The following is a 19890-nucleotide window of genomic DNA, read 5'->3' on the forward strand; positions in this document are numbered from 1 at the left end:
ACTGTCTCCATCGCCTCGTTGAGATCCTGAAGAGCCCTGGAGGTCTTGACAGCTGCATCAATTTCAGATGTGTAGCTTTCTGTTCTGATTCTGAAGTTTAGAGGCATGAGCGAGGCTCATGCTGCACAAATGGAAGATACTGATTCTTTATGAGTATCTTTGCTTTACTAGCTTATTTTACAAAATAGGTTTTATTTGAAAAGTACCGTACTTGATTGCATGGAAATCCGAAGCCATTTTTTTCATCATAGATTACAAACTTTTTTGAAAAACTGTTCATTATTATTTCATAGCTGTACTCTACATAGAGGGTTTGCCTGAATGCTGATCTGTTCTGTTTTTTAAGGGTTTTTCAAGTTACTTCCATTAATGTAAGCTTTAAGATTACTGTGGTTATTTATTTTTTATTTTTTTTTTTAGAAATTAAAAAATTGACAAGACAACGTGTTTTTTGGGAAGACTTTTGCCTTGCTTACTAGAAAAACTACTTACAGATTTTGTACCATACCTTAGTATTCAGAGAAGCATGATTCAAAAATTGATGAACCTTGACTAAGTTATGTTTTCTGAAATGATTTGGTCTAGAGTAGATAAGCCAGAAAGTAATAATTGCAGGCTACCTAAACCATTTGAAGGGTGACTTACAGAATTATTCTGCTATTGTGGGAATATTTCTTATGAAGGCACAGTGTGACAGTGATGGAATCAAATAAAGATTTCCACAATATTTAAGAATGTGACCCAAGTAATTATCCTGGAGTACATAAATGTTAACCTTGTTTTATTAAACCCATTAACTTTTGAAAGCAGTAGTGAAAAATGTTGACTTAACAGGTGCACGGTTTTGTAGAGCAAACTACCTTCAGGGTAGTTCTGCAATGGGGTTCATTTTGCAGCATTAGAGCTGACTTGTCATATTAATAGCCTGCACCCGCCTGTGGAAGCCTAAAAATGGTATTGCAGTACTCTGTGATGTACAAAGGACATTGTAGGAGCACTGAGCAATCGTACTTGCATTCCTAGCAGAAAATAACCATTTTTCCCCTCTCACCACAAAAAGGTAGTACACCAGTATTTGTAAGGGCATATAAACCATCTTTATACTGTATATGATTATTTTAAACACTTTTGGTTTCTATTATAATTTTATGTTCATGTTGTCTGCATGGTATTTCTTTAGGAAATATGCTCAAGTCAGTACAGAGCAAAAATGTAAACAGGAATTAAGTTGACTTTTCTCTTGTGCGTCTGTTTGTTTGTATAGATCACATCATAAAATAAACATTGCGCAAAGGTTTTCATTTTGTGATTAGCTGAGAATGTTATCTTTTTATTGTTTAGCAGGCCTACTTAAAGACCAGCTGATAGATACAGGTGCTGCCACTATATTGTACAACTTGATTTTATGCCTGACAACTTCATGAGCTCATATTCGTATCTTACCTAAGTTTTATTGTTGTTCGTCTGTGTCACAATGCTAGGTGAGGTCCCTTAATAAAAACCCTTATTTGCCCATCTGAAAATGGGCAGTTGTTTAAACATCCAAAGCATTATCTAAATGTTGGTACCTTTGTGATATTATAATAGCGCTTCACTTACTCAAGAAGGGTTCTCTATGTGTGAGATGCTCAGTGAAGAGATGCAGGAAGCAGCCCAAACTTCAGTTCACTGTCTAAATAGATAACATTGGGTAAGGGTGAAGGGAAGTCAGATGCAGAGATAGAAGAGGACTTACCTGAAGTTTTAAGACAAATTCCTGATAGACCCCAAAACAGAAGCTGGGTCTCCTGTGTCCCATGAGTGTCCCCTCTGTCCTCCAAGGAAGCCTGTGTGTGTTGTGGAAAACATCTTGGCAAACCTATTTTATGCCTCTTACTGAGCAGCTCTGTCCCCTTACTGAGCCTGCGTCTTCTCTCCTGCTCCCCGCACGCGTCGGCCTCACGTGTGTTTCAGCCCAGCTCTGCTTCCAAGCCCCGGCCGGGGGTCTCCTCCCCACGCTTCGGTCATGGGCAGCAACTTTGACGTTACATGTACAGCTCTTGGGTTTCTGCAGATCTCACCTGCTTCGTTCGTGACCCGCTTAGGAGTTTCTCTGCTTAGTTGCCAGTTGGTGTTACTGCATTTGCAATCCGAATGTTTTTTTCCTCTGCCTTGTGTTTGTAAAGGCATCTTTATTATGAACTTGTGTTTAGTTTGTGGAGTATTGAGTTTCTTACCTTATGTCTAAAATACCTGTCCCTGAGACTCAGTGGTTCTTACAGTGAGTGCGCTACATGAGCCTCCAACATGCTGTTGTATTATTATACACAGGACTATTTTCTTGAACTTTGCGTGCTGGCAATTCCTGCGGCTTACCTTACAGTCTGTTGTACTGTGTCCTCTGTCCTCTCCTTTCATCCATTCCCTGGGAACCCTCTGCGTTGCTTTTTGTCGCATTTACTGCAGACCATGTGCCACCTCTGGATTGAGGCAGCTAAAATAATCTCTCGCTTTTCCTGTCACGCTGCACCAACCCCTCGTGGCTTCCTTTATTCTTCCACATCAAATTCAAGCACCTTACTTTGAAAATCCACGTGGTAGTGCCCTTGTCTGATACACTGCATCCGTTTGCTCTACCTACGTTCCACCCACAAAGCAAAACACCTTTTGAGTCTCCAAGTTGTTAAATGCCAGCCTATTTCCCTGGTTGCCATGTATTTCCCTTCTGCTAAATGTTATGTGTTAAATACCTGCTGTCTCCTCAGGATCGCTTCTGTGGTGCTTTGCAGAACTGAAATAATGTGGTTGTAATTTAAGCCTGTTTTGGTAAACCCTTCAGAAACCTTCTGCTGTATAGAGAGTAACTGATTCAATCAGAAATCAAGTGCTCAGTGAACTGGTTAAAGAGAGTGATACATACTGGGAAGGTTAACCTCTGCTTTGCATTTCTGTTTTAGGTTGTGAACTTCTTTAGCATGAGAACGGCCCTTGGTTTTGTACCAAAACTAAGAGCTGCCAGGCTGCTCTGTGATACGGCACATTTAAGAAGATTTGAAAAAGCTCAAACTAACTGTTTGCTTTTCGCAAAAAGAAAAATTCCAGTCCTGCTTAGAAAAAAGTAATGAGCTCTCTGTTATGAGTGACACCAAAAGCCTTTCCCAAATTAAACAGAAGAGATGCTCATAGTAAGACCCATGACAAGTCACCGAGGTTGTTGGGAAGGCCAAAGAATGGATTTTGGAATGTCTGTATTAATAAGAAGCTCAAAATGACTGCAAAAATAAGAGAGAAGAACAAATTGGAATGATGTAAATACATCCTCTAATAATGTGTTTTGTTTTTGGGTCATTCAGGACAGCACAATTACCTGTGTGCGGGAAGGAATGACTGCATAATTGATAAGATTCGGAGGAAGAACTGCCCAGCCTGTCGATTACAGAAATGTCTGCAAGCTGGAATGAATTTAGGAGGTAAGCAGAATATTAATAGTTTGGTCTCTTAATTTAATTAGGCAAAAACATTGGAAATTTGCAGCTTTTTAATAGTTCTGGCAGGTGCATAATCTCAAAAGTTTAAGGTGGAATTATCCTGAAGTGCTTAATAGCTAATAAACTCTATTGTCATTCTAAATCAGGTTTTTGAGATATGTATTTTATGGCTCAGAAAAAAAGAAAAGTGGGTGTTTTATGATGACAGTCATTTTAGTGGAATCTCATAAAGCTAAAAATGTTAAGGTTTCAAGTATTGCATGCTTTTTTTTTTTTTGGTGTTGAGCATTCTCTCAAAAACCAAGAAACATTTTACACCATCATGAAAGAAATTCACACATGGTGAAACCTCTCCACTTTTTTTGTTTCTTATTCAACACTTCTATTGATTTATTTCTGCGACTGTTCAGATATGCAATAATTTTGATGATGTTACTCCATCCTTCATATACCAGCAACAAAAAGTCAAAACCTTTTCTTAATAATTATCAAAAGTATTTTGAAAGCATTATGATAGCAAAACTTATGGGGTTTTCCATTGTTTTAGTTCTTCAGTTGCAACGTCTACACAATTCTGGTTGTGCTTCAATGGGCGTCTTGTTTCAAGTCGTCACCTGAGCAAATTGTTATTATAAATCACTTTTTCCCACCACTCTTAAGTTTATTATGTGAACAGGTGTTTGGGTACTGCTGCACGTCCTTCCCCTGATGCACAGAGTGATCCTGCCCTTAGAGTGTTTTCACCGTTCCGGAAAATTATAACACGGTTACATTAATTCCTCCAAATCGTTTCCTATCTCACAATTTGCTTTTTATCCTCCTGGACCTATTCTCCTAAGTAGCTTAGTTTAGTTCTACAGACAGATTTAGCTGCTTGTCTTTTATAGGTTATATGCAGAATCCCGGATCCTGCCTGCTGCCGGCTCCCTTTTTCTACCTCCCAGACTTCTTTTTCTGTCTTGTCTCCTGGCAGAAACAGTCAAGCAAGCTGCTTCTTACTCTTCTGGGGAGAGTAGCCCCGTTAAGACCTCTTTCAAACCCTTTCCCAATTTTGCGATGCTGCATGGCCCCCCTGTTTCTGCTTTCCAAAGGAAAACGGGGCCAGATCGTGTGTCACGATGACTTTCCCTTGATTTTGATCTGCGCTAGTGAATCTAGCAAGGGAAACAGAATGGCGCCTTTGTTTGATGAAACAGGAGCTCCATGGCAGTAGCTCCTTCTTCCCAAAAAACAGTGCTGAAAGTGTGTGTGGAGCAGGAAGCCTGGCTCCTGGGAGTGCTGGAAATTTTTCTGCAGCCTCCCGATGGCCGGTACAGGGCATCCTCTGTCGCGGTGCCAGCAGAGCCCCTGCAAGCCTGCCTTCCTGGATGGACGTCAGTGCCCAGCGCTCCAGCAAAATACAGGGCTGCCGTCCCACTTGATAACCTTTAGAAACAGCAGCACGTGAGACTTCATCTGCGATGTCATGAGTTCATCACTGTGATTTCCCGGGGTGTTCCAAAGGACGTGTCCACACTGTCATCTGCAAAAAACAAGGGAGGGGGTAAACTTTGCGTAAGGGGGTTGTGCCTTGTTTTGTTTTTTTTTCAGTTGGCCAGAATGCTGTAAATGAGAAACGTATTTTAAAATCTTACCTTGTGTTGGAGCTTGGTAGTCTGTTGGAAACTGTAATTAGTGATCTGCATTTAATGACCTAGAAGGCCGAGTCTGTCTCTGTAGTGTGCAGCTGGCCTGCGGTTGAGCTTTGCGGTTTAGCCGTTTTGGGGATTTTCTTCATGTAGAAAGGTGAAATTCTCATTCTTCATTTGATCCATTTATGCCACATAAAGGAGCTAAAATGGCATTACAAGCTCCTTCCATAACTGCCATGAATGAGGTAGCCAGGGAACGGCTCTGTATGTCCAGGCAATATGGTACCTTCTGTGTGGTCCAGGAGAGAAAGGCCAGGTTGGAGGCAGAGGGGAGGACTGCCGGAGAGAGGTGAAGTGCCTGCAGCCGAGACAGCGTTTAGAGGGCCCCAAAGGCTGCCAAGTTCTGCTAACGGACCTTTCAGCCTTTGAGCCAGCCCAGGTCTGGCAAGAAATGTTGGTAGCTTAAGGCCGTTTGCCGCTTGGGCCATCCCTCTGCCTCCATGGTGAGCTTTGCCTTGGGCATCTGCAGAGGAGCTGCACAGCATCTCAGGCTTAATTTGGGGAACTTCCGTGTGCTGTTGCAGGAGGTTTCTGATATGGTGGAGATCATCAGAAAAAAGGGGGTGGAAATGGCAAGAAGAGATATTAATGCATATTTGAAAACAGTCATTTTCTCTTCATATAAATTTCCAAGGTTTGGTATTAAATAACATTTTTTCATAATTAGCTTGAATAGACTGAGTATGTTCATATTATTATGAAGATACATCGGAGCATATAGTTCCATGTGGTCAGCCTGGTTCTGCCAAGAATATACATTACTCCAGTAAAAATGGACTTTTACCTGTTTCTAATTTGGACTTATAGGCAAAATGTGCAAGTATTTCTTTAGGCAGCGTGATCAGTAAGGAGCTGGAGGAAAATGAATTTATAAATGCAATTTAGTTTAAGTCCTATTTGCAGCATAGTATTCTCTATAGCTGAGTCACACTGCACAGTGCTGTGCTCTTTGTGCAGGAGATCTAATTTAAGCTCTCACCCTCCAAATGGAAGCAAAGGTAAACACACAAAAAACTGTATCAGAGATGCCTGTGTGTTTGGTTCATGAGAAATAGAGTAAGATGATACATAAAAAGGGTCATAAGCATTGCTCAGGGCTGAAATGTGTGTAGGTTGCTGAAGCCATGGACGTTTCTTTTCCACTTGTACGTAATGACAATGTTTTATCCCCTCATTTAAAAAACAAAAACAACAACAACAAAAAAAACCCCCACACAAAACAAAACAACCTCCACTTGATCTAGGAGAAATGTTGCCTTAGGGAACAAGGTCCTGTCTCCCATGGGCTGGAAAAGAACTTGACTCTCCTTTGCAGCTCTCCCCGTTTACAGATGGGGTGAAAGACCCCAGTCTGCCACCCAACTCCTCCCAGTTACTGTAATAGGGGTCTATAAAGCAAATTTTGTAATTTGAAAGTCTGTGGTTGTCTTCCTACTGTTACTGAAGATATTAATCCCGGTAGTGGAGAACTGGAAATCAGAAACAGTTTCCGTGTTTCCTGCAGTACATTTTTGCACAATCTCCCAAATAATCTACTGTCCTTTTTAATTTGGTGGGGTTTTTTTCTTTTGGTTATATTCTTTCTTTTTTAAAGAACATTTTTAAAATGTTATTTCTTTTGTTTACTGTGTCAAAAGTGTTACAGGTTTGTTTTGATGGCATATCTTCTACTTCGCAGCATGCTAACATTTTTTTTTCTACAAAAGTAATGTTTTGATGTGTGGCAGCATGCCATGCTTTAAGCACCTTTTAAAACTATGTGTAATTCAGTGATACAAAATACACCTTTTCATGAATGCTCAACCAAAACAATTTGGCGGTTTTATTGTTTACCTCCTCCTTTTGTTTGTTGAAAAACTGGAGCATTTTCCAGGCTTTTATATCCTCTAATAATCTTTAGAAAATTATTCATCAAGCCAGCAAATAATTTACCTAATTATGTTCTTTTCTCCATTTTTGTTTTGACTTTATAAGAAGCATCTGCAACCTGCAATTTCTGCAAAGCTGAAGTTGCCCAATACCAAGTTAATTCATCCTCCTTGTTTCTAGAAAGTATGTGTGCGCGCTGCAGACAGACATATCCCCTCGGCAAACAGGACTCCAAAACTTTTTTTGGGAATCATAGTTTGTTTGTTGTTTTGGTGGTGTGTTTTTTTTGGTTGTGTTTTTTTTTTTTTTTAACTCCAGTGCCATATGCTAGACTTAATTATTGGAAGAGATTCAGAGTGAGCAACTGCACTATGAAGGTATGCTGGCCCACTTTTGGTTTATGCTCTTTTCAAGATTCTGTAATTAATTTTCAGTTAATTATGGACCAGAACGACTTCATGAATTGTGAAGTTTCTTCCAGCATACGCTGTGATCAGATTTGTCGAGTCTCTCGCTTCCGCACGAGACATTTTCATTTGACTCCCACCTCGTACTGCTGTTCCTTAGTCGTGTCTGTCCCCGTGGCGTCACCCGGGGGGGGGGGATGAGTCATGGTGAGACCCCCCAGTCCCACACTGGTGCTCAGCATGGTTTCTCTTGCAGCCGCCGGCTGCATCCAGCAAAGCAGCTATGGCTCGCAGCAGCGCCTCGGATGGTGCACTGCAACCAGGGTGGTGCAGAGCCTCCCGGTTTCCCTCCTGCCATGTGCTGTGCTCTGTGCTGAAGCCTGAGGAAGGGAAATGTCTGACATGGTGTGACTGGAGGGGACACCCACCCACCCCACCCCTCCTCTCCTTGGCAGGTTAGTCCTTGCCCCTCTGGTGTGACCTAGTGACCAGGCATCCCTCCTCCTTCTGCTGCGGAATCAGAGAAGATGCCTCTTCAGCTATGTCACGCGCCATCCACGCTTAGGGGACAAAAAAGTATTGAGAGGTCTGTGCCATGTGGGACTGCAAGCCTTTCCTGCCTCAGCTCCCATGTAGAACACTGCTGAGACTTACTGGTACTGGTCTCCCACAGCAGTGGGAAGCAGCTTGCGGAAGTACCCTTTGGATATCGAAGGGGAATAAAATAGATTTCACCCTGCAAATTACATAGTTCATCGCTCTTGTCTGCAGAGACTGCCTGTGAAATTTGAGTCTTGGGTTTGCATACATTTACATATGTAAGACACTCCATGCACAAGATGCTGTGTGTGATTTGTAGTCTTCACTTGCACATATCCTTATTTTTTATACATTAAAATATTTCAATAATCTGAAAAATAGATTAAATGAGAGAATCAGTAATAAGATACAGTACTTCACCTTTTTGCCCAGCTTTCCATTTTCTGTTTAATAACTCATACTAGTAGGGGTTTAAAACTGCGATATTATTTTCAGTTACTGCAGCTTACGTGGTTTATATTATCATTGCTCCTATCTTTTTGAGAAAAAGAAAGCAATAGGGAGAAAAGGAAGAGAAATAAAACACAAGTATTAGAAAACTCGGTTCTCTTCCTCTTGGTTTTCTTAAAAAAAAAAATCCTTCCAGCTTTCTACTGATCAAGGTTTCATAAATTTGAAAGGAAAAAAAACAACTCTGGTGTGTAAGAAACTAAAGCAATTTGGGATACATGTATGGTTAACTTTTATTTTTCATTTAAACTTTCACTGCAAATTATTTTGAAATGCCCATTAACTTTAACTGCGTATTTATTTGTGTTTATTATGTAGCATTTTCTTCTGAGTCAGTCTTTTTTAACTTGAACTTTTTCTCAACTTGGGTTTGTGTCAATTCTTCCAAGACACTTTTACCAATATACAGCAGTATATTAAAGTTATTTGTGGGTTTTGTGAAGCAAAACCTCATGTTGTCAATTTTTCTTGCATTTTAGCTGGACAAATTAGTTGTGGTACCTACCAATGTCTAGTTTATCATTAGCATTGTTTCAAAGAATATTCTATTTTTCTAGGTGAGACAATTTCAGAAAACATTTGTGTTAGGTAGAAATCCATCAAGTTACGAGATTGTATGAAAATTTGTGTTTTTTCTTAGCAGAGAAGGGAAGCACTGATTTACCTCTTTTGTGTCTTGAGCTCAAGTGAGTAATGTAACCTTAAGACGTAGTCTGCAACCATGCTACCTTGTGCTGAGATTTTGTTAGGTCTCCCAAATGTTCTCTTGGGTGTACTCATAAGAGGGATCAGCAGGGAAATCCGTGTTGCTGCATGGAGTCCATGCTGGTGACTCTTCAGAAGAGGACATCGTTCTTCCTGAGTAACGGTCAATTGTTCTAAAGGTGCTGCTATTGCTACACCAGCACGCCACACCTCATGAATGTGTATTTAAAAAAAAAAAAAAAAAAAAGAAAAAAGTCAGTCCTGCTGGTTTGGGTCTTTTAGGAACTAATTTGTTCAGCAATGAACTTTTCCTACTTTTGTGTCTGTCTTCCTCCGTGTTACAAGATACTGCTCTTGGCGTGCTCTCGATGTGACCGTCTCACTTTTCACGTTGAACCATCCTCAGGAATATTGTAAATAACTGTCACAACAGTCACTTGCCACAACTATTAAGAAACTATTTGGAAATGAGGATTAAAAATGCAGAATTTTGAAGAGGGCTGGTACTGTCAGATTAATCTCTCAGGCATCGATTAAAAAATGGTATTGAAAGTGTGTCCTTGTACTTTGCATTTTGCTGATGATTTTATTTCATATGTGGTGGCAGCTCAAGAAGACGCACTGCAGTAATCCAAAAGCACACAGCTCACATCCAGCAATCCTTGATCAAACTCCTAATCAGGTTCATGTTCTCAGCCCTCCTTTGTTTTTTCAAGTTTTGCTTCAGCTCTGCCTTCTGACGAGTGCCTAGCTGCCAGCAGCGTTTGTCTTTCCTCCAGGAACAGCCTTTCAGGCTTTTGGCACAGGTCTGCTGAACTCCAGAATTCCCTGTTTTATCTGCTGGACCTTCCATCATACCATTCAGGGCATAACACCCTTGGTTGCCAGCCTCGCAAAGGAGCTGCAACTTTTCTGGGCTCCTGCTGGGAAGTACGTGTCCCTGCCTGCCTCGTGTCACGTGGCGGCACTGTGCGTGCAGGCTCCATAGGGTTTTGTCTGATTTCCAACACCATGCAGCGCTCTCTGTACAGGCCCAGAGGTTGCTCTTTCCTGAGCAGTTCATATTCTATACGTGATGTCTTGCTTTGGTTCGAAGCTGACAAAATGGACAGGGGTGATCACAGCTTTCCGTGAGGAAGGTTCAGGTCCCCCCAGAAGATGTGCAGAAAACCTCTCCCCTCATTGTGCTGTTAGGTGCTAGGACTGAAGCACAGCAGTGGCTCTAGCTTGGATGCCTTCTGCCAGGCATTCACTGGCTGGCTTGTGTGGATCCTCTGTGCAGTGCCCAGGAGCTTTTAAGCTTTTCTGTCTGTTGTCAGGGCTCCAGCTTTCACCTCTGGGATGCTCCCAGGGTGGGTGGCGTTTGTGGCCTCTTGACTCCCTGGGACCAAGGCTGATGCCATTTTTTCCCCCGTGCCCTTGTACACCACCCTCTGTCTTGTAGGGTGTTTAAATATAACAGCCTATTTTCCTGAGGACGCTGAAATGAATTGCTGTTTATCTTTGCTCATACAGATGCAAGCAGGCCCCTAACACCTCTGTTCATTGCTTAGTCTCATCATGCTGGAGCAGACCGGAGTGCTTCAGCGTTTCCGAAATTCGTTACACACAGCTCTTGGTGATGTTTTGTTTTTTCCTGAATCACCAAAATATCATGCTTCCTTCCACAGTGGCCTAAGTCCATATCCTTTTTACTCTTCCTCACAGTAAAAGTGTAGTCCCTGCTATGAAAGCTGTTCCTCTTTCCAGAACTGCTGGTTACAGCCAGAGCCCTTCTGAAACCTCCCCCTGTGGTCTGTGGTGGTGCATTTCCATTACTCGCTTCCCCTCCACTGCGAGAAGCTGTAGGAGCAGGAGGAAGTTGTCCTTTTAGCTTCCAACGAGCCTTTGCTTCAGAGAGTTTCCACTGGAGTGAGAGAGCGTGAAGATTTAGCTTGCCATACCTTACGCAGCCTTGGCCAAAGTGTTGCAGGCTCACTATGTTGAACAGTGTTTTTTGTTAAAACCCTCATTAGTTGCCTGCAAGTGTGCTGTGGACTAATTTGGAAGAGCCTGGAATAGAGCAATGAGAGTGATCAACAGTCTTTAAAACTTGACTAGTGGGGACAGATTGAATTACTTGGTATTCTTTAATCCCAAAAAAGGCTGGAGGGAAAGTCAGAGGGAGAGGCAACAAGTGTTGCTTTAGCAACAAGTGTTGTTAAAGAGAAAAAGGGGATGATCTGCTTTTCGTGTCTGTGAAAAGCAGGCCAAGAAGTAATAAGCAGCAAGGAAGGTGCTAGTGAGGGAATGGAACAGTATCGGTTTGCGTAAGGCCAGGGAAGCACTCGAATAGGTGGTCTGGGGAAGATGCCTGTCATTGGGCGTCTTAAAGATCACATAAGACAAACGTTTGTCAGAAGTGATGAGGGTATAGTTGGCTCTGGACTGACCAGGAGGATGGATCGTGCAGCTGTCCCGGGTCTCTTCCAGACTATGTTTAATATTAGGTAAGTGGACTTAAGCTAGGTAATTTGTGTGCAAAACAAAAAAATTTGAAAAACAGTATTTCCATGTATAAAAAGGCTTTTTATATTTTGAGGTCACAGATCGTCATTGAATGAGATATTCTGTATCTCTGTCCTCCGTGTGACAGTACGTCTTGAAGAAGCAGTGATGCTAAGACTATTCAAGTCATGTGTTCTTTCTTCTGACATCGCCTTGCTTTTTTGATTGCTACTTTGGCACTTCACAGGTTTTAAATTGACTCAAGAGCTGTGGTTTACTCTAGTAATGTCACAAGGAAAATCTATTCACTCACAGATTGTGCCTCAGCACGTGAATCTGTTGTTCTTTCCCCTTGTCCTCTCATACGTACTTTGCTTCAGAATTACCTTAGTAACTTGTATTTTGTTTTGAATCTTGTTTCCTGCTTTTTTTTTTCCCCCCACCAATTCCCAAATGCACGCCTTTCCATTTTTAGTATCTGTGTTTTGCTGAAATAAGTGTGAGAAGTGGCAAGGATACGTGGCTCAACAAGCAGACTTTGGAGTTTGATCTTAGCAGGAGGAACAATCCACAGCAGGTTATGAAGGAAACATTGAGCACATTTAAACCTTAGAAATACACAGCAGGCAAGAAGGGGGTGTTTAACAAAGAGGAAGGCAAGGTGAAGGCACCGGTTGGAGCCACCCAGTACCACACATCTTCCTGCAAATTGGCGCTGGTACTTTGTGTGCTTTTTGTGGTTCTCTGCCATCAGTTTTTCCATTCTCCCAACGCCATAATTTTTTAGTAATGTTCCCTGCGTAATATCCCTGCAGAAGGTGCAAGAGTAGGAAGGCTGTAGAACTTGACCAGTAGTCCACCTGGAATGGGCAGTTAGGGACATTTGTCAGTAGGGAGTAGAGAAGATACTGATGTGGGGCAATTCTCCTGCCCTCAAAACCATGCAGTTGTCGTACTGGAAAGAAAGAGCTGTGGAAACTCGCATGTGGCTTCTGGGTCTCTCTGCACATGGACCCAAGCACGTTCAGGCATGTCATCTAGGCATCCTCTTAGAGAGGCGCGTCTCGATTGTAGTCATTACTGACACTTCATACACAGCTACTCCAACTTCAGGAGAATTTAGAAATATGCCATGCTGTCGGTGGCAAAGAGATACTCGGTTTCGTGATTCAGATGATACATGTGAGTAATATTGCAGAGTTGCATTTTCCCTGGGAAGGTGGTTAATATCACTTGCAGGGTGTTGCACTAATGTTCAGGGTGATTTATTAAAGCAGGAGATTAACATGGTTGTATTCTTTTTTGTTTTTAATGACTAGTCATGAACTGGATGGTGAAAAATATGGCTGAGACGACTGCGGAAGATAAACAGCCAGCTTGTATTTCACAGATAACGCTGCTGTTCCAGGAAGCAGGGTAGATAATTTCTGGAAGATGAGGAGGGACAGACCAGCAGCATTGGCTGTATTAGAAATAAGGTCGTCTGAGAGAAATCCGAGTTGATAAAAACTAGGGATACGGAAGTCGTACGGGTGAAGAGATGAGGTATCTCAAAATTTTTGTTACTTGGGAAGAATACAAGTGGGGATGTGGTGCGTTACAACGTAAACCAGAAAGACCGCAGAGGGAAGTGCAGCACTTAGCAAGCTGAGTTCTAGTAATAGTAGTGCAAGAACAAAAATGAAGTGTTTAAAGCATGGCACAGTCTTTAGTATGGGGTGGAAGTGTGAGCACTGAAGATACGGGATGAGAGGTGCTGCTCTATAAGCAGAGTTTGCTTATAGACGCTTTTGAAAAACTCTGAAAAGCTTGTTGAGTACCTGTCTCCGATGTAAATACGAAGAGGAAATTTCACACACGATAAATGTCTACAGGACCGTATCAGGGTCCATCGAGATGGCTTAGTGTTATAATCAGGATGAAGGGCGCATAAATCATGAAGCAGACTTAGCATTGGGTATCAACCCAAATAAAAGCAAGAGAGAAGACTTGGACGAGCAGCGCCTGCAGAAGGTTGGACGGGAATGGCTGTCTTGGGAGAAAGGTTGTCGCTTGGCACAAGGCAGAAACCAGTGATCATAGCCAAGAGCCTTCAGTCTGGTACAGTGGAAGATTTCAAAATCTGTTCTCCAAAGTTTCCCTAACTTTGTTTTTAACCAAATTATTACCAATGCTAGCAGTTCAAGCTGCTGATGTTTCATTGCTGCAGGAGTCTTAGAGTTGCAGGTGACAAATACTGGAATTGTAGGTGACCTACTCTTCCCCTTCGTTGTTGGTATTTTACTGCTAGTCTTTAAGTCTATTTGATGAATAGTCAAAACTACTGATGCATTTAGTAGACAAAGCTTAGCTCAAAAATCATTTGCCATACATTTGAAGAATGAATAAATAATCAGTAAAATATGAGTTTTGGGAGCATCTGAAAAGGACTGATTAAGATTGGCTTTCATCAACATTATAATTTTCTTTTGTAAGCTTTTTTTACGGCTTTGTTTATTGGATGATTTAAATATTTAGTAAATACATTTCTTTTTAAATTAATGAAGAAGTACAAGAGGGAGTTTTATATCCCAAAAATGTTAGCTGTGGGACTGCATTATGTCAGTTTGGGATTTTATATGAAATATATGGGGGGGAAATTTTCATACTTTAGCCATTTCTCATTAAAAAGCTTTATCAAAAACAGCTTGATTTGATTTTAACAGGAAACCACTAATTGGCATTTGGTAAAAGTTGTTCCCACACGGGGAGGAGTACCCCTATGAAACTGTTATTTTTCAATTAATTATCACTTTGAGGATTGCTGAGAAACAAGCAAATGTGTTAGACATTTTCCCTGACAACCTAAATATTCCTGTAAAATGCACTTTGGAACTCAGCTTTCTTTTGTTGCCTTTGCCCGCTTTCTCTTCACGAATGTGTAGCCTGAAGCTCAGCATGGCTAAAAAAAGGGATTAATTCCCTCTGTCTCTTACCCAGACCCTCCCCAGTGCCTTCCCTCCTTGATTGCTGTGGACATCACTGTCTCACTCATCAGACAAGTAGGTAATGTGAGCTTCCTCATTTGAGTCAGACCTTGAAATATGCAAGATTCGATCTGGGCTTTCACCTTAGTTTTTCTGTGATGGCTTCTGTGCCGTCTTTGTAAGGCTGCTTCTTTTATCTGGGCTACAAAGAACCATCCCTGTGAGCAGATCTCTGTGGCTATGGCTCCACAGTCCCAAATCCTGCGTGCAAAAGCCAGCACACTGCAGAGGAACCGTGTCTGTTCCATGAGATGTGTGCAAGCGCTGTCGTGAGGTGCCACCTCCCTGTAGGTGCTTGTATTTCACCATTCAATATCTCTAGCCCTATGTATAATCAGAAGGAAATGCAGAATTCTCATTAAAATATGATAAGATTTCTCATTAAGTGGGCGCGTAATTACTTGAAATAGCATTCTCCAAAAGTAGCTGTGACTGGTTTGCTGTCGCACTGGAAGGGCATCTGAACTGTTGAGGGTGGATTGTGGGTCTACAATTTTACTACTTGCTCGTGTAACAAAGTAGAGAGTAAGTACGTAAATCTACAGATTTGAAATTCTGCTCTGTGGCCAGAATCAGAATTCAAAAGCATCTTCGGTTCTAGTGTCTGAAACCAACATGATGGCGTTTTTGGTTTAGTGCAGAGGGTTATGTTGAGAAACGCAAGTTGAGGTGTGCAAGCATGAAATAGCTGAGAGCAGCTGTTTAGAGACTGCAGTGAAGAAAGAAGAACGGTTGCATGACGATTGAATGTTAAATTTAGAATCAGCGATGTAGAATTGTTGCAAAACCAGGCAAGTCTCTGATACTTCGGCGTTATTCTGTTCTTGTCGGAGCTGGCAAGTGCAGGCCTGATGATTGTGTCTGGTTTTCAGCACTGCTGGTCAGGGTGGTGGGGATGGGGCAACCTTATGAAATTGTCACCTACGTTCCTGTGCCAGTTGGTAGGATTAGCGGTACCCACGTCCTCCCTGACGGACACGTCTCTCATCTCTTCTTAAAGATCTCCAGTGTTGAAGTCCCTGCTGTGTCCCTTGAGAACCTCTTCCAGTTTGCCACAGACCTTTACGTTTAGAAAGGTTGCCTTAACATCTAAACTGAACCTTCCTTCCTGAAATTTTGTATCACGTGGCTGAAGAAATGTGTATACAGACTAGAGACTGCCCAAGGAAGAACAAGGATAATAAGAAGCTTAGAAAAAAAAACATAAATCTGTAAGGAAGACTTGAAGAAATACAATTTATTTTAGTGTAGAAGGGAGAAACATATTAAGAAGGCCATGATACCAGTCTTTCAATACAAAAAGTCGTGTAAAGAGGGGACAGGAATGATAAGTTGTTCTTTATGGCCACTGGGGGAAGGATGAAGAGAAATCAACTTTACTGCAGAAAAAATGATGCAATGTAGTAGATGTTGGAGGAAAAATGAATGGTTAGATGTTGGAGGAAGGTGGGGGATATTGCAGAATTCCCTTTACTGGAGATTAATAACATACTGGGTTGGGCAAAGTATAGTTGGTCCTGCTCAAAGCAAGAGGATAAACTGCTTCATATATATTGTTCCTGTGCTTTACAGTGTTGTACTGGAGCAGCATTGCACCGCATTGTTTATTAGAATCTGTTCCTAACAAAACGCGACACTCCTGGAATTGGCGTATAAGTAAGCGAAGTAATAAGTGGGGAATATTTACCTAGTTACAGTCAGTTTTATTAGTAGTTTAAATTCAACTCAAATAAAGAACCAATATATGTTTAGATTAACCCAATGAAAATAGCGTACAATTACATAGATTAAAATGTGCATTAGAAGCTTTTTCTTTCGTCTGCGCTGTACCTCCCTTTTCAATATACAGAATGTGAACCAAGAACAAAAACAACACTTATGGATGTGCCTGGATCTTTGCAGGATCTGACTGAAGGCAAATAAAATGTGACATACCCATAGATCAGACTTCATGCACGTTTATTCCTTGTCTTTAAGATGTCCAATCCTGTCAGATTAAAGTGTTACTTATTAATTAGTAAGCAGTTGTGAATGATGTTGGCAATGCCAAACTATGTCATTATTTCAGTTATGCCTACCATTGCATTCTACTGAATTCAATCATTGGCTTTGCGCTTATTCTCCAGTAAAAGCTTGCTTCTGCTAGTGGAGGATAAGAAAGTAGGAAATTTTCATTGCTTTGTTAATTAAACTATACTGATTCCTCGGGGTCACAGCAAGCGATACCGTTTTCTATCACTTTCAGTCTCCTCTGGGTCACAGCTGTCAGAAACAGATTTTTACATTTATTTTGCTAAGTGAAGGCCAGACCTTTATTTTCTTCCTCATCAGCTGCACCCTTCCTTTCTTTGTGTATTTAGACAAACTACTTGGTCTTACATGATAATCTTGTGCTGTCCTTTTATGTCCCCGTACAACTTGTCCCCTGCTTCAGTAGTTGCTTCTCATTTGCTTCCCCACCTTCGTCTGTCCAGTCAAACCAGTGACTCATCCGCTTGTCCGTGTGTCTCCCAGGTTTGTACCTGGCCCTTCCTTTTATGCATGGGACAACGTTTGGGGTCACTTTTTGAGGTTCTTCATCGACTGCAGCTCTAACTGAGAAGCAGTGGCTTGCTTCCCGCAGTGGGTAGTTGGTTTATGGAAGCTTTAGGGTCCTGTCTTGGTTGTTCCCTTCTTTTTTTCCTGAAAAATAAAGGGTGCGTGCCTGAATGCACTTTGTGGAGCAAATGGGACGATGCTGTAAGATCTTGTTTGCATTACTGCTTTTCGCTTCATTCCATGCATTTTCGCGCATATGTGCGTGTATATATATAAAATGTCTGTATTATTATCTAGAAATTTCTCAGCAAAATCTCATACCCATTGTGCTAGACACTTAAGTGAAAAAATGTCTGTACCAAGATAGCTCAAAATTTTCATATATGTCAAGATACAACAGATTTGGGGGAAGGGAAACACTATTTGTGGTAGCAGTAAAATAGCTAATGAGAACAGATGTCATCTCACTGAAGTAAGTGAGGCAAAGGCACCAGGCAAACATGATGAAAAGATTCAGAGGAGGAAAAAGTGGCATTTTGACGGAGCATTTATCTATACAAAGGTGGAAGCAAGTGACAAAGTATGTGTGTGTGTACGTTTGGTGAAGGCTCAGAGGAGAGTCTACCCAAAGGCTGTTAATTGGCAGCTTGGTCCTTTGGTGACTCTGGTGCAGTGAGGTGGGTGGCTTTTGGAGAGGAGAGGCAGGTGGCAGTGGAGGGGTGCGCAGGAAGGCCCGCAAGCACTTGGCATGGGGTGGAAGGGAGAAAGCTGGCAGCTGTTGAGGTTGGTGAGGAGGTGGTGGTGGTGGTGGTAGCTCAGGTGTAGAGCTCGAGCAGTGAGGTTGGCACCTGGGTGGAGGAGCTCAAGTGTTTGAAATGCGGGTGTGCACTGGCACGGCGTACAGAGCCGGCACAGTTAACGGTGGTCGGAGTGTGTTTGTTTTGCAACATGTTGTATACTCTCAGACTGCCTAGATCACTGGTACTACTGTACATCAGAATAATCCCAAATTGTACCTTGTTTGAAGTGCATACTGGGATTTTTTTTTCCCTTTGTCTTCTGGATGTATTTACTCTAATTACCGCTTTCTCGTCTTCTCCTTTACCTCTTTTTTTAAACCTCCGTCGCTTTCTTTGTTCTGTGCTGTGTCCATTTTGGTTTCCCTTTCCACTGATCTTCTCTACTTTACGCTAGAATTAGCATATGTTCTTATCATAGGCTTTTGATATCACTTACCCATTCAAATGTGTTCTGCAACATGGATACAATAAAGATCTGTTGGGTCAGGATCAGCTTGGTCCTGGCTCTGGTGGAGCTTTACATATGTGATAAAGAAAGCTCTTCGTCGTCTACATCATGTCTTTAGCTATGCAAATAATAATTGGTTTTTGATAGGCAGCAAGGCAAGCTCTAATATAATCTTTTTTAAAAAAATCCGATTCCAGGGGATTATCACGGCAAGTCTCGTAATTCGCTCTACGTAAAACTATGGGTGATTTTTCTAAACTTCAGATTTTGCTTTAGAGCACTGGATGCCAGCATGAATTTGCAGAGCATTTTAGATTGTTCATTTGCTAAATTTAAACACTGATAACAATTCTGCAAACAAGATACCACTCTGCTATAAAACTGCTGAGTTAAATCATAATATTTATGGGTTCTTTTATCTACTATTGACAGCATTTTGTTCTCTGGCATTTTTAGATCCCATTCTTTTAACAATAATGCTGATGAAAATTATTAATTTTGAGCCTATGAAAAATAGTTATCAGATGCGTGGCTGTATGGAGCCCATAACTTAATTTTTGTGTATTCCCTGGGGACAAAGGGAGTATAGATTAGTTCCCTCTAAACCCAACTTGTATAGCACGTGTAAGTTTGCTGCGTTTTACTGCTTTTTAAAAAGAGCATATAGTAGCTTACCTGTCTTGCAACTACCCTAAAACCTCAAAATTAACCTTTAAAAAATGGGGAATGCTATGGATTTGTAGTTGATGTTCACATTAATTTGTATTCAGAAAACAATTTACAATAGGATCACATCCAGTTAATGTCCCGTTATTTGACCTAGAGTAGCATTCACCGTTGCAGATGACCAGAAGCTTCTTCAGTGTTTTACAGATGGCACAAAAACTCCTGATCCTCCCTGTTTCGGCTTTGTGACAGGAGTCTCACAGATGAAGGGTCCAGGAATCAGTTGTCCAAATCTGAATTCACCCCAGTCTCCTGCCAATAGTCGTTTTCAAATGATTAAGTCCCATCTTTTTACTAGATCATAAGGTTGAGGCTGTAGTAAGGGGGGAGGAGGTATTAATTTGACTTACGGTCTTAACAGTGCTGAAAACTCTATTAAATTGGTTTTAATATGGCATCTCAGCCTTCCTCAGGGCCTGTGCAGCAGTGCCATCGTGCCTTTTTAGGCAGGTGGGACTGGCATTGAGGGCGATAAAAAAGCAAGCTGGTGTCTGCGAGCTGCTCGTGTTTGAGGTCTTCCAAGCACGTGGAACGAACATGTGGTTTTGCAGAATTTGCAGCCTTTTCTTTGAACATGTTGGACACAAGCCTACTCATACTAAATCCAGGTAAAACTGTGCTTATCGCTTCCACAACACCAGGGACTGCTATCCGTGGTCAGACTTGTAGCTTACAT

At 41.6% G+C, this 19890-nt stretch overlaps 1 protein-coding gene across 3 annotated transcripts in view; it reads left to right on the forward strand.

Moving 5' to 3' along the window:
* Nucleotides 1–19890, forward strand: part of NR3C2 (nuclear receptor subfamily 3 group C member 2) — a 215512-nt gene that overhangs the window by 153852 nt on the left and 41770 nt on the right. For all 3 annotated transcript variants that reach the window (XM_074588830.1, XM_074588831.1, XM_074588832.1), the window contains exon 4: nucleotides 3333–3449. In XM_074588830.1, the coding sequence (XP_074444931.1) occupies nucleotides 3333–3449 (117 nt within the window). The remainder of the gene's footprint in view (nucleotides 1–3332; nucleotides 3450–19890) is intronic.

The sequence above is a fragment of the Larus michahellis genome, chromosome 5, assembly GCF_964199755.1.
Source record: "Larus michahellis chromosome 5, bLarMic1.1, whole genome shotgun sequence".
In the NCBI taxonomy this organism is placed as follows: domain Eukaryota; kingdom Metazoa; phylum Chordata; class Aves; order Charadriiformes; family Laridae; genus Larus; species Larus michahellis.